The sequence below is a fragment of the Trachurus trachurus genome (genome assembly GCF_905171665.1).
Source record: "Trachurus trachurus genome assembly, chromosome: 17".
NCBI lineage: Eukaryota > Metazoa > Chordata > Actinopteri > Carangiformes > Carangidae > Trachurus > Trachurus trachurus.
This window is the reverse complement of record NC_139900.1, coordinates 15,985,027-15,999,967: the sequence shown is the minus strand read 5'-3', so window position 1 is coordinate 15,999,967 and position 14,941 is coordinate 15,985,027. Positions and strand designations below refer to the sequence as shown.

General features: G+C 39.2%; 2 protein-coding genes across 9 annotated transcripts in view; one reads left to right on the top strand and one right to left on the bottom strand.

The window, feature by feature from the left end:
* myl13 (myosin, light chain 13) lies at positions 1–3,072 on the top strand. The gene is made up of 5 exons (XM_083991183.1): positions 1–178; positions 1,647–1,674; positions 2,066–2,215; positions 2,422–2,595; positions 2,700–3,072. The coding sequence occupies exons 1-5, from the start codon at positions 74–76 to the stop codon at positions 2,804–2,806; spliced, it is 564 nt and encodes a 187-aa protein (XP_083847309.1). The 5' UTR covers positions 1–73; the 3' UTR covers positions 2,807–3,072.
* A 3,197-nt stretch (positions 3,073–6,269) lies between these two features.
* Positions 6,270–14,941, bottom strand: part of LOC311001145 (corticotropin-releasing factor receptor 2) — a 45,324-nt gene continuing 36,652 nt past the window's right edge. For all 8 annotated transcript variants that reach the window (XM_083992134.1, XM_083992139.1, XM_083992136.1 and 5 more), the window contains 6 exons: positions 14,796–14,856; positions 14,641–14,713; positions 14,051–14,136; positions 10,802–10,937; positions 10,221–10,262; positions 6,270–9,118 (listed from right to left, as the gene is read on the bottom strand). In XM_083992134.1, coding sequence (XP_083848260.1) covers positions 8,978–9,118; positions 10,221–10,262; positions 10,802–10,937; positions 14,051–14,136; positions 14,641–14,713; positions 14,796–14,856 — 539 coding nt within the window. In that variant the 3' untranslated portion in view covers positions 6,270–8,977. The remainder of the gene's footprint in view (positions 9,119–10,220; positions 10,263–10,801; positions 10,938–14,050; positions 14,137–14,640; positions 14,714–14,795; positions 14,857–14,941) is intronic.

Genomic DNA, 14,941 nt, shown 5'->3' with positions numbered 1-14,941 from the left:
ACCTCCAGCTGCAGCGTGCTGGATCCCCCTGCTCTGCCAGTCCTCCCCTTCACGTTCCTCTGAGCTTCTAGCAATGGCCCCCAAGAAGAAGGAAGAGCCCAAACCAGCAGCAGCACCTCCAAAGCCCCCAGAGCCTGAGCGCCCCAAGACCCCAGATTTCGACCCCACAACAATCACGGTAATTATTAAAACATCTTAAACTGTTATATTCAACTAGAGACTGTGAGCTGACTTTAGATGTTGATTGATTGGAGCGGTTAAACTTTTAAGTGGGAATTTCATTAAAAATGTAACATTTCGTTTAATCTCACAGTTTGATAATTGCTATTAATGCTGATTTAATAGAAGCTGTTGAATGGTTACTAACCAGTGCAGCATTTAAAGAGTTTCAGAGACCCCATGTGACCTAAACTTGGCAATGCAAGCAAAACAAGACTGCATCCATTTGAGAGGGCTGTGGTTATCCTGACAATTTGTAAGATATTCACCGCTATTTCACAGCTTCACAGAATATCTGTTAAAGTTCAAACAGGCAAAATTGTATTACACAGTGAGGGAGGCGCTGACTTCTTGGTGAAGTTCAGAGGCAAACTAGCTGATACCACACATTATGGAAAGATCTTCTGCTGACTTGGCCCCTTTTCAATGGATAAATGTTTTCCTGGGCGAACCAGCCGCCATGTTACAATGGAGCTTGGTTAAAGCCACAAAATATGATTTTCATTATGTCTGTGAATAGCAGACCACCCACACCAGTCCACCCAGGGCAGAAATGGTGGAAAAACCTAAAGGAAGAAAAATATAGATAATTAGATCCATCAACATCCATCTTTAAGCACGCTTAGATAAGTGTTTAGATAATATTTTTGCAAAGCTTTGCAGAGGAGACGGGGTTTGGTAGAGGTCCAGACGGCAGCCAAAAAGTGAGGGCACCATCTGATGGGAGTCCAAAAAACACATGGAGTATTAATAGTCAACATTTGTCATGAGTGTTCAGAACAATGATTTATTTTTAGACCTAAAAATAACTCATCAAAATGGAGACCGCAAAACTCAAATGTCATACAGATACTGAAGCTAGTCAGACTCCCAGCTCCTCACCTGTTTAAAAACACTATCACTGAAATGACCCTAACAATATAGCAGCACATACTGTAGTAAGTCTACTAACTCTACATTTTAATTGTATAGGACTGTGTCATTTATCAGCCTCATTAGTTAGTTCATTAATACTCAACACAAACCTCCGGCATAATCATTAGGTTGTGAATTACTGACCTCACTGGTCTTTATCGTACTGAAGATTCTTTACTACATATCACGTCCAAAAATAAACTCAAATGAATCTGACAGTAGCTGACAGTATACTTACTGTATAGGGGGTGTTAGACCCAAGGTCACTTATAAACAATGGACTATGATCAGATCACGACACATGCAGACTGTAACTCAATCTACTGGAATGGCATGATGAAGGTGGAGGCAAGGTCAGGGATTGTACTTATCAACTTGCTATTATGTTTTTTTTTTATTATTATTATTTAATTATCTGCTTCTATCAATCCCCTTCACTTCCCTTGTGAGCTTTAGTAATTCTTGAATGAGCAGCAGCATCTAAGGGCCCTGTCTGCTTTCTCTCTTTTCAGCTGGAGTTCACCCCGGAGCAGATTGAGGGTAAGGTTGAGGCTGGTTACAGTTGTCATTTGTGGTGCATGGACTGGCTGCTATTTATAGAGGGAATGAATGGTTTGTGTGATCGTGCTCCATTAGTGTGCGAGAAATGTTCAACAATAGCTGATGATACAGTGGTTCAGGGATGTGCTATTGTTTTCGAGTAAACACATCCATCTAAGTCAAAGGAGGGGTATGTCAATTGAAGTTCAATACTGTGAGGTTTGGGCCTCTTTGACTTTGTCTTCAGCTGAGGACCCTTTTATCCAAGGCATGCCATTATAGATTGTGACTTTGCCACACAGAGAACACTCTAAAGCCTCCCCTCAAAGATTTTATTGAACTGAGCAGAATCCAAAAGGAATCACTGCATGGCTTTTATTTTTGTCAACAGATTTCAAAGATGCCTTCCAGCTGTTTGACAGAACTCCGCTCAACGAGATGAAAATCACTTATGGCCAGTGTGGTGACTTGATCAGGGCTCTGGGCCAAAATCCCACCAACGCAGAGATCACGTATGTCCTTGGAAAGCCCAAAGCTGAAGGTCGGTAGTATTCACAAAGAGTGATTTTCCCTGCATAATGCACGGTGAGATTGGTGCTAATACTCTGTGCTGAATCAGGTTCAAATGTAGCATCTGTTAAATACAGAAAAAGGTTCAAATATAGTTCAAAACTTAAGCCTGCTTTTTTTTTTTATTATTACAGTTGTTATTATTTTTTGTAAAATCCGCACTTTCATTTTCCACAGACATGCAGAGCAAAATGCTGGACTTTGACCAGTTTCTCCCCATTCACCAACACATCTGCAAGGCCAAGGATCGTGGAACCTTTGAGGACTTCGTTGAGGGTCTGAGGGTGTTTGACAAAGAGGGGAACGGCACAGTCATGGGCGCTGAGCTCAGGCACGTTCTGGCAACACTCGGTAAGTCCTGCAGTTTCGCCCCAAACAGATATTTTTATACTGCTGTTGCTGTTGTAAGGAAAACACACATACTGAGCTGACAGTTTCCCTCTCATGAACCACAGGTGAGAAGTTGAGGGAGGACGAGGTGGAGCAACTCATGCAAAACCAAGAGGATGCTAATGGATGCATAAATTATGAAGCTTTTGTAAAACACATTATGGCAAATTAAAAAGGGTACAGTACATGTGCACTGCGATCTTCATTGTCATTCTGGTGCTACATCACTCAGCATTATGGAATCAACAGGAGTGATGTAATGAGCTTGTTTTCACTTCACTTCAAGATCTTTATCTTCCTGTGAATCCCATCTTGTATATTTCTCATTTCCATGTTTCTCAAAGGGATCTGTGACTCATCAATGTTTCACCTTGTTTTTCTAAGTCCACTGTTGTTGATGCTGTGCACACATTGCACATGGCCCTGTTAATGTTGTAGATCATGGTAAATAAAAAAATAAATTTTGATGGTGCTCTCTTTTTCAAAACAATGCTCCTTCACTCCAAATTACGTGTGACAGGAAAGGTTCTCCATCGTTGGAAAAAAGGCTCTTTGCACTTTATGTTATTACAATAAAGGGAAGGAACTCTAGAGTTTGAAAAAGGCTACAATTTAAAGGGAGGGTCACTTTCATTTGGACAGAGGGGATTTTAAAAAAGGAGAAAGTAAAAAATATATGAGGTCTGTGGGTGCACAGAAAACCAAATGAGGGCCAAGACTGAAAACAATATACAGTAATACAGTTCCAGTAGTGTTTCCTCTCTTTGCCCAGCAGATGGAGCTGTTGCCCAAGTCATTTTGGGACACTATAAACACTGTGGTTGAAAAGATCCTATGGTGAATAAATGAGGGATCTTGGGTTGGGATGTGTTTTCTAATTCCTTCAGTACAGCTTCAAAGCTCCAGTGCACCTTATGTCCAGATGAGAGCACGCCACTATGATTCACCTCAACTCAAATCCCCCGCATTCAAAAATTACATCAAATTTCCATCTGATCCCTTCAGAGTTCAAGTCTTACTGATGATGAATCTTCCTACACTTGAAATAAAGACTAATCAGCCTAAACCTCCTTCTCCATTAGCAAAACACCAGTGCACTTACAGTAGGCTTTGTGTCAAACTAACATTTACCCTGAATGTGAAATTTGTTTTTTGGATTGTGTTGAGTAGGCCTACCACTGCTTAGACATTTCAGTGTTGTGTTTGCTTATTACTCAGCTGTGGTTGGCTAACATGTTGTGCCCAATTTGTTGCTAAGCTAACTTGTTAGCTGCTGCTAACAGCAAATAATATATCAAATATTCAGTACAATGTTTTGCTGCACTCCATGAGCCTGTAATGCCTGACCCACCAGCTTGGGGATAAAGTGGCTCTCAATACATCACGTAAGCCACTCTTCGTCAGTCAGCTCTTCTCTACCAGCCTGAGTGTCAGGCTATATATTTAGCCATAATTTGTGCACAGACAATTTTCCATTGGATCTCCAGGATGGCACCAGTTTATGGTTATTTTGATTCAACCAGTAGACCAGCTGTATCTCAATGAAGCCATTCCCCTAATGTTATTCCAGGTAGGCTAGTTTAGACCAATGCTGTCCTTGTTAAAATGCCATTTAATCTTACTCAGCCCGAGCATCCAAGGACTCATCCTTAGGAGAAATATAACGCTGAAATAAAATGTTCTCATTTTACATTTTCTGCTTTGGCTTTATTGATTTGGGGGTGGCTGTGGCTCAGGAGGTAGAGCGGGTTGTCCACTAACCGAAAGGTCGGTGGTTCGATTCCAGGCTCCTCCTGGCAACATGTTGAAGTGTCCTTGGGCAAGACACTGAACCTACGCTTGCCCCCCGATGTGTCCATTGGGTGTACGAATGTGTGTGAATGGTTAGATTCCTGCGCTACAGCGCTGTATGAATGTGTGTGAAAGGGTGAATGTGACCTACAGTGTAAAGCGCTTTGAGTGGTCCAAGAGACTAGAAAAGCGCTATATAAGTGCAAGTCCATTTACCATTTGATTAATTGGACAAGCAAGGAAATAAACTGAAGTATATAATTCTGCTCCCTTCTCTGTTATTCAGATTCAGAGTGACAGACATCAAATAAGCCTAAATGTACACTTCCACTAAGAGCAATAGTGTAATAATGTTTCCCATTAGCGAATGACTTGGCAACAGAGGTTGCTTCGATGCAACCAGTCGATCTTACATGCTTTTAGCCCTTATTCTAATGAATTCTCAATGCAAGAAAAACATTCAGGATACAAACAACATGGAATGTTCCCCTCCAATGTTGCTATTGCAAAATTATATATGTCCCGACTCTGTCAAGCTGGAAAAAATGTTGGAACCCACATTTTGCATCATGCATCCATCATCATGCCAACTAACTATAGGCTACAATAAACCAAATATTACCACCATGAATTGTATTCCTTGCAGTGCATAAAGGGCTTGAAAGAAGAATAATTTGTTAAGAATTAAACATTCAACAGTACAGCTGGAGGACACAAACAATCAGATGGATGATTATTTTCTCTTCTTTCCTGTTGACTGCAGGTCTGAATCTTCCAGGTTGAGCATGGAGATTATTTTAGAGACTTGGACTAAAGCTGGGACTGGAACGCAGGCTATGCTTAATTAGTCTCTACTGGACTTGACTTCTCAGTCTTGGCAAACCTCTCTTAGCCACAGAAAACATAGAATAGGAAAGCAAAATGACAAATAAACTGACTTACAGGTATATTGCTAGGGGGCTTTTTTAAGGGATGTCACTCGGGAGCTATATTCTGGATGAGGTTCTGAGATTAGCTAAGCAGAAATCCTTCATTGACTTTTTTTAGTCTTAACCTCACTACATTGTATTTGTTTGTTCTTGTTTTTCAAAGGGAAATATCTCACTACAACATCATACATGGTGAAGCATTGTTAAGCCTGTAGGCTGTTATGTCAGTCATTTATTTTTAGCTGAGATAATGACTGGTGAAATGAAGTTCAATATAGACACAAGGGAACTCAGGGCAAACAAACTGCAAAAAAGTGCAGATGTGCTGTTCGCCTCTGGCATTGGTACACTGAAGAATATCTCATCGACTGTCTGCCTTATACTGTTGTCAACCATAAAAAGCATTAATTGTCACAACAAGCCTTTATTAGGCTGCATCAGAGTCCAGGCTAATTGTTTGGGAATGTATAACTCACCCAGTCCTGAGGGTTCTGGGCACAGGCAGTATAGTTTCTGCTCCACTTCACTCAAGCCCTGCCTGCAATACATGAAACTGTATCCACATTCATATTACATAACCAAACAGGCGCTCTCCCAGGGCATCTCTCCTTCCATAAAAACTATATTTACAAGACAATTACATGCCACTGTGCCCGTGAGGCTGAAGTAGTATACTCTATCATAAGAATAATTACTTGATTGAGTCATTAAATGAGTGGTGCATGTATTTCATAAAACATGGGATAATGAATCAACTAAACAAATCCTATTAGTGCAATCTGCGACTAATGTTAAATTGCCAAATTGCCCAATGTAACTGAATGCATATGATGCATTATACTCTGTCAAAACCAATCAGTGATGTTTACAAGCTTCGTGGAAATATGAGATTTTCAACATGAAAAGTCAGAGAGCAACAATAAGAGTATAATTTTAATTTAAATCGATATTTTTCCTTTCACATTTGCATGTACAAATGTATATCCAAAACACAATGATATATCATTTACACTGACATTAGCTTCCTTTTCACATAAAAATGCATTTCCTTTTGTTTGTAAGGCAACATGGGTGGTTCAACAAAGAGATTTCAACAAAGTCAGTAGGCCAGATGTACAGTTTTAAATGACCAAATCCGACTTCACACTGTGTGGAATACATTTAAGTATGTACAATGAATGGTGTACAAAATAACAGCAACAAGTTTGTTTGTCTACAAAGTGCAGTGGGAACAATAGAAATATGTAGATAATAAAAATTCAGTATGTTGGTAAACATGGTTTATATCTTTGGTGAGTTTGAAAAAATGAATTGTTTACGTATGAAAATATTTCACAATGTATTGCATTCTGCAATGTACCCTCCACGTTTACAATGAGGTCATGAAGCTATTTACATTTAAATGACTTTGGATGATCCACATCTGATATTACAACATCAGCCCACTTGAGCAGCACATCAACAAAAGAAATGTCTGCACTAATGTAAAAAAGATTTTTGAAAATACAAATTTCAAAATGTAGCTACATTTTAAAAGACAGACTGATGAAATATTTAATGTTACATGTTTTACTATACAACACCTTCAGATACACAGAAAGTATGTTTTAGTTTGCTTTTTCAAAATCCATACCGAATTTAGATCCAGTGGATTTCAAATAATTTCATAAATATAAACAGATAAATAACAAACAAATAAATAAATATGCTAAAATAAAACAACTTAAAGAATGTCCAATATTTTCTAAAATATTTTCCTTCCCTTTCTTGCCTAAGATGTGAAGATTGATACCACTTCAATGACTCAATGGCTAATTTAGTCAGCAATCTTATATTAGCATGAAGACTGTAAAAATGGGGGGAACAGCAACTTTTTTCTGTCCTGAGATTACAATAAAATTTCTCAAGAATTCACTTATTACTGTACCATCTATGTGTGATTTAATTGGAGAGTGGATTTATTCCATATTTACAGTCTACATACTAAGCTATGCTAACTAGCTACCAGCTGTAGGCCTATATTACGATAGCTACCATACAGACATCGAAGAGAGAATCGATTTACTCATCACATTTATTGATATAAAGTGGATAGCATATTTCTAAAATGTCATTTAAACATTCTCAACACGCAAAGCAACATCTGTACCAAATGTTTGCAGCATAACTCAGGCTGTTGGTAATCCTGTTCAAATCTAATGTGTGTTTATCCTTAGTACAAACAAATGTACTTTTGTTGGCCATTGCACAACGGCTGTTCCTAGTATTACTGTTTGAGCAGCCAGAGCAGATGTGAGAGTTGGTGTTAAACCTCGACAGTATGTTGCTCTGACCGGGGCAAGTGGTTAGGGATATGATTGGTGCGACCTTAATCAAGCTTCTCTTCTCTTGAACCAGCAGCTTAGTTGTGACGCTGATTACGAGAAAACCAGAAAGACTTTAGGGGGGCAGAAGAATTTAATCTGTTTCCACTGTGCCTGCATGATAAATCCATGTATGGAACATATGCATTCAATAAATGACTTTTAGTTTCAGTGTTGCAAATTAATATGCAAGCTTGCTTTTAGCTACTTGATTTGAGACTGTTCATTCATTAGCCACAAGGAAGTCAAACATCCTCCCTCTCTGAGAGAAAAAAGCAATATCCAACAAAGGGGAATTGAACAATGGTAGAAACAACGAGCTGGGACACAGCATTAGAGAGGAAGCTTAGCTTGTGAAGTATTTTTAACATTGTTTAAAACAGTACAGTACAAGAATAGAAATTCAATATGGTATAAAAGAACGAGACTTTAAGGAGAAGACTCCTCTGAGGATACATTATAAAGGCTCCATTAGAACAGCTTATATAAAATATTTAGCTCAGTTGACCAAAATGTACACCAGTGTTTTGCTGGATACCTTTTATTCACTTCACACTAAATTATTTTGAATCCCTTTTCACTAGCAAGAGAAGTGACTCTTTTTAAATCTCATGCCTTTTATTCTGTGCAGTTTATTTTAAATATTTAATTCAGGTGGATCATCCCTTTTCCCCAAAGCTCTTTTCTAAGCTGTCAAAAACAGCTGCTGATGCCAAGGAGCAGTAAACTCAAAGAGCATTTTTGCATTTTGATGTTCATTGTATTCACTGGCTGTTTTGGAAACCTTGCATTTTAGTCAATTAAACTGCAAGTATCTCTTGCTGCCTTCCCTCAAAGTCACAATGTGTATGAGGTATCCTGCAATAAATCCTGCAGGGTTATCTTCCTCCACTAATAACCACTAAGCAGTTAGAAGACAAGAATCAGATAAGACTTGTTGTGATGTGACAGCTTAATGATGATGTCCTTTAAATACACTAATCTCTGGAAAAACTAAAACCGCCATACCTCATGTAGGCTACAGTATGTTACAGACACAAGTCCTTCAAGAATCTGTCCATTTTACTTCATATGCAGTGTACGTATAATTTTAGGTACTATATTTTCTGACTATAGACAACAATCAATTTTCAGTCATGTTGGACACACTGTGGACTTTTCAGAGGAATCAGTCCTTTCAGTAAATCACTTCATTATTTGTACTAGGAGAGGTTGTCTGTTCCCTCAGATGCTGTTGTAGAGATTATAGCGTCTCAGTGGTCACACAGCTGTTGTCTGTTTGATGCTGTGGAAACTGATCCTAGTTGGAGATGTGGGGATGGACATGGCTCGTGCCACTCGCACTCGAAGTGCGTGGTTGTCCTGCCAGCGGTGCCACCGTTTCCGTACCGCCGAACGTACCTTCGATGTTGAGGATGAAAAGGATGAATAGTTGCATACTGTAGTTCTTGAATTCAATTCAATTTTATTTATATAGAACCAAATTATAACAAACATTATCCAATGGCACTTGTATGGCAAAGGTAATGCCAAGACCTACAAATAGAGACCCAACTATTCCCACAATTACCAAGCACTTGGCAACAGTGGGGAGGAAAAACTCCCTTTTGACAGAAAGAAACCTCCAGCAGAACTGGACACAATGGGAGGCTGTCTGCCCGGTTGGCAGACACTCAGCATATTCTACAAAAAAACCCAGAGAGAGCTGAAGAGCTTAGTGGATTTCTATTTTGGGGTGGGTGGGAAGACCGATTTAAAAAGAAAAGTTATCACTATGCCTTTGACTGTAAATATTTTAATGGCCAAATGTGGAGAAACTGCTGGCATTTCGAAAGCTGCACAATAAAACATTTTCCCACCTAACTTTATTAAACCTCTTAAATCAGAGCTGGGCAAGATGAAGAATTATGGCAAACAAGAAAACCACGTACAACTATATTGACAGAAAGTAATCAAAATGCCATTACAAAAAAAAATTAAACCCATCCATTAATACCACAGAGTCTCTTGCCAGTAGCACTTACACTAAATAATTTGAAAAGTAGCGACTCAATTTCTTCCCAAAATCATTAACTGCTTCTCCACCCCTTATATTTGAGCTCGGAAGAGAGCAGCGAGATGGTCCTTTATTTTTCACTATTAGATTTACATTACTGACATAATGTGTAATTTTTTATGAGAGCATTAATGACAGCTGGATATCCAGCAACTTACTTGTATTTTAATTAGACCCAAACAACCAAGCTCAATTAAGTTTTTCCCTACAGTATCATACAGGTAATTATATTACAATTTCACTGTAACAAAAACTTGTGGTTATTTCTCTCTCTCTTGAAAGGTGCCTGATCCTACCTCCCATCTGAACTTTAACGTTAGTTAAAAAAAGAAATGACTTAACTGATCAGGGGAATTCATTTGGAATTTTATTAAAATCATGTATCAACACCCCCCATTTTACAACCGAGTGAAATTCATGAATACAGACAAAACTTAAGTGACTCACCTCTCCATTTAGAAAGCAGTAAAACACTGATACGAAGAACCCCTGCAGATTAGACACATTACAATTAGAGAGAAAATATGGTAGTATTATATAATAGCACCTGATGAGACATAAGAGAATCATGAAATCATGAAATAAAAAGGCAAATATGTTCCATTTTCAGAGAAAACCTTGTCATAGCAAATAGCAAATATAGCTAAGAAACTGCTTGAAATCGCCTTTTGCTCTCGCCTCCCACTCAGTTTTCGATTTTAAACACAGTAGATAGAGAGATTAAAAAAAAGGCCACGGAGCAAAAATCATGCCCATGTGGCCTTGTTAATCCTGACAGCTGAGAACACTGAACATGCGGCAGGAAGGCCATATTGTGTGTAAGCGCAGCCAGGATGCTACTTCTAATCATTTTCCCACAAGTAAGCCTAAACCTGAAATGTCACCCTGAGAGAAGTGATATAACTCCAGGACACAATGAAATCACTACAGAGCTATTATGACTTCATCATACTATAATTATCATTCTCTGCATTCCCAGACAGCGTGTGTGGGTTTTCTTGGTTAATGTCACTCCGTATTATTCTTACCTGAAAGGACTGTAAAAACGAGTTAAAGTAGATAAAAACGATTTGTGAGATGTCGTCCTCTCCTGGATTCACAAAGAAGAGCATGTAGGTAATGCCCAGCAGAGGTAGCAACACCAGTGTTGCTTTCACAGCTTTTCTGTAGAGAAAATTATGGAACATTGTTTAAAAAATGACTAAAATATCCCTTGGTGTTGAAATGTTGAGGGGGAGGGGCGGTGCACAAACTGAGAGAATAGGAACTGTGAGAAAACACACCACCACCACTATCAACATTATGATAAAAATCCATCTGACAAGATAAGCACTTGTTTCTATCACAACACTCCAGACGGTTGAGAAGATCCAGCATAACTGATGGCTTTATAAATGCATTTAGAAAAACTGAAACTTTTAAAATCTTTGCATGGTATTTTTTCTTTTTTGTTTGAAAATGAGCCATCATTGCTAATATATTTTCATTTTAATAAGTGATAGGGCAGGAACTAAATTGTTAATCAGTCATGTTTAAGAAATGGATCCAACAGGACTGAACTGTCCTTTACAGAGTTTTTGTTTTTGGGATAAACAAGTAAGTGTCATGCTGTGAAGATTAACACCAACCAAAGGGATTTGTTGTATGTAGGCTGTATATATGATATGTCTCCTGCACATCTTCTTCTTGGTGTGTTGTTGTGACAGGCCAGAAATTTGAAAATGACAGAAAAGTCCCATCTCATCAAATTCACATACAGTACAGTACCCATTTATTCTGTTCATATATTCAGAGTTTTGAAGGAAGCATTAGGTCTATTTTGAGGTCATCAGATATATCCTGACACCCCTATTCTCAACTCTCTTACATCTGCATGGCTCACTGTCACTGAGCAACCAGAAAACCAGTTCTAGTGTGATAAGGCTGAAGTGAAGTTGTCAGAACCGAGACACTGTAAACACCTCATGAACTCAAAATAATCCCTGAAGGAGAAAAATACACAAGGTACGAAATCAAACACAATTTTAGCGGCACAGCATATCAACCTCAAGCACACAGTGTTATTTCACCTCTATCAAGCACACACCAAACACTCATCAACTTCTGTCAGCCTCCTTTTTTTCACCTCTAGAAGATTGGGGACTGTTGGGACTAAATGAAATGGCCCTATAGTGCAAACGCATACTGTAACTTCCTTGTGCTCACTCAGACCAATCTGTTTGTCTAGACTTGAAATAGGCACTATTCCTGGCAAATTAAATTTCACATCTGAGTCCCAAGAAAACAGCCTACAACATGCATCTATCCTACAAGACTGGAGGAACCACAACTGAGAAAATCAACATATTTTGACAACTCCATTTTACTTTCTCTACTGTAACTATCAGTGTGAAAACAAAGAATTACCTTTCAGGGCGTTGGTGTGATTTACTGTTTTCATATACCAACATTAACGGCAATTACCAGCAACACTTAGCCGCCTGAAAGGGGCACAGAAAAGCTATAATAATGATAATGGATCTGTACTATTGCAGTACTTAGCAGTGATTTGATTGTATTGTCAATAAGATCAGATCCTCAAGTATCCACTCAGTGAGGAAATATTTGGGGATGAAACTCATTGATTTGGATGAAAGCAGTGACTGATTGCAAAGATTCAAATTACAGTTGCCCGCTTTCTAAATTAGCTACTTTGGTGATACAGATGTATTTTCTCACCGCCTTAAAGGGATAGTTCAACATTTTGGCAAATTGGCCCATTACCATAATCCCTATAGTTTTAGCAGTAGGTTCAGTGGCGGCTGGTGGTCAAATTAGTTGGGTGGGCTAATAAATAAATTATACCCATTAAATGGTTAACACAGCTAAAAGTTAGGGTTATCCCATCTCACAAAAGTATAGCAACTAACTAGGCCTACACACTGCATTAAGTAGAAGGGTCTAGTCCAAAAAAAAAAAAAAAAAGACGATATATGCAGCTCATATCGACGGCCTTTCTGGTCTGTTATCGCCATGTCATTTAAGTCTGGTGCTCCCAGTGAGTTTAGAAACTAGATTCTCCACTTCGTTCATGTTAGCAAAGATAATTTAGAGCAGTAAAGTAATGCTACCGGTGATGCTAGCGCCTAGCGCCGCTGTTTCTATCTTCTCCCTCCCACAACAACACAACTTTTCCTCCGGTTCCTGTCATTGGTCTGAAAACAGCGGTGTTGGGCTAAATGAAATTAGCCCCAATGACAAGTGAACCAAGGGGGCGGGACATGACGCCTGTCAATCATTGACCCTGCGTCAGCCCGCTGCTGATTGGTCAGAACCGATCGGCCTGTGGGCTGAATGAAGTTAGCCCAAACAGTCGGTCAATGGCGAGGGCGGGACATGGCACCTGTCAATCATCCACAGTCGGAAAATGAATGAGAGCAGACTCGGTGAGCTGGGGCTGATTAAAATTAGCCCATTTAGAGATATCCTGTGTTTTTCTTGAAACTATTTAATATTGTTGCCAGTTCCGATTTTACTAAGACTTAGAACAATCTTTTGTATGTTTTTTAGAGAATATAATATATATATAATATTTTTTCCTCATCTTTTGTTGTGTAATGCAGGGAGGGTTTAGCCCCACTAGCCCATTGATACCAGCCGTCACTGAGTAGGTTTGTTACCTTTAATTGTCGGTGCAAGCTATTTTTAGAACGACGGAGCAGGGCCGTGAGCTGCACAGAGCTACGCTACGGAGGCTCATGGGATTTCTTGGTTTCCCTCATCAAACTCATCAAATACACAATCCAACAACTCCAAGACGCTGTGGTGGACAAGTTGTGACCTGCACATTCACCACGCTATGAGATAATAACAGAACGTTACGAGACAGAGTTGTTTTCGAGGTAAATTCATGCAAAACCGCTGATGCGCGTTACTGTCAGGGGCAGTTTTTCTTGCATTTGCCTTGAAAACAACTCGTTCTGTTATTATTTCATAGCGTGGTGATTGGTGAATGTGCAGGTCACAACTTGTCCACGAGAGCGTTTTGGAGTTGTTGGATTGTGTATTTGATGAGTTTGATGAGGGAAACCAAGAAATCCCATTAGCCTCCGTAGCGTAGCTCTGAGCAGCTCGCAGCTCTGCTCTGCCGTTCTAAAAATAGCTTGCACTGACGATTAAAGGTAACAAACCCACTGCTAAAACTATAGGGATTATGGCAATGGGCCAATTTGCCAAAATGTTGAACTATCCCTTTAAAGCATGTGGGACTCCTGCTGTCCTGCAGATAATGTACTCACCTGTACTGTATTGTTTCAGATGTGGTTGAAGCTCTTAGTTTGGTCATGAGAATCCGTACTATATTGAAGAGGAACACGAAGTTTATCTAGAAAAACAGACACACAGAATAATTAGTTTTGAACCCTGCGCTAATGGCTCACACTGAGATCCACTTCGCTCATTAAATGCCGAGTGGGAGGAGCAGAAGGCGACACAAGTCAAAGCCACTTCTTTTCTCAGCAAGACAGTGTCAGAGGAGCACACCCATCAGAACCGCGCTGCTACATGCTGGTGTAACAGCTTTTATGTAACTGTATGTGGATACGTTGCTATGAACACAATTTCTTATTTCCAGAGCTGTTATTTGCGATGATTAATTCCACCTTTTTTGACAAGCTAGTCGCAGGAATGAAAATGATGATTCATTATATAAAAACAATTTTCATTCCAGGGCACTTTTTTTTTCATTAGTTTACACCTACAAATAGACATTAGTGATAAATCTTCTGTTAGTGTAGTGTAATAATAATTGATGGTTCTAACAGAAAAAGAAAAGTGAAAATAATGGCCACGGGGGCACAGTGCGATGGGTTTCTGTGTTGACGCTTACCAGGAGGACGAGAATAACTGGTCCCTGGTAAATGTAATCCATATATTTTCCAGGTTCTTTACCAAACCAACATCTGTTGACAGAGGAGAGGAGAGATTCAGTGGCATCCTATTAGGGGAAATTGTAGGAAAATAGATTTGATACTGAATACTTACTGTTCATTTTCATAATACAATTTTCCAATGGCCCAGGCTACTATTATAGGGAAGGGAATGCCTGTAAATTTTTTTTTAAAAAGACACAAGATTCAGGTACTGTAAGCCAGGGACAGAATAAAACCAGAATAGAAGTCCCACCGTCT

Coding starts and splice junctions, on each gene's coding strand:
- myl13 (XM_083991183.1), top strand. CDS start 74: ATGGCCCCCAAGAAGAAGGAAGAGCCCAAACCAGCAGCAGCACCTCCA. Junction 179..1,646: donor TCGACCCCACAACAATCACG/GTAATTATTAAA, acceptor CTCTCTTTTCAG/CTGGAGTTCACCCCGGAGCA. Junction 2,596..2,699: donor GCACGTTCTGGCAACACTCG/GTAAGTCCTGCA, acceptor CATGAACCACAG/GTGAGAAGTTGAGGGAGGAC.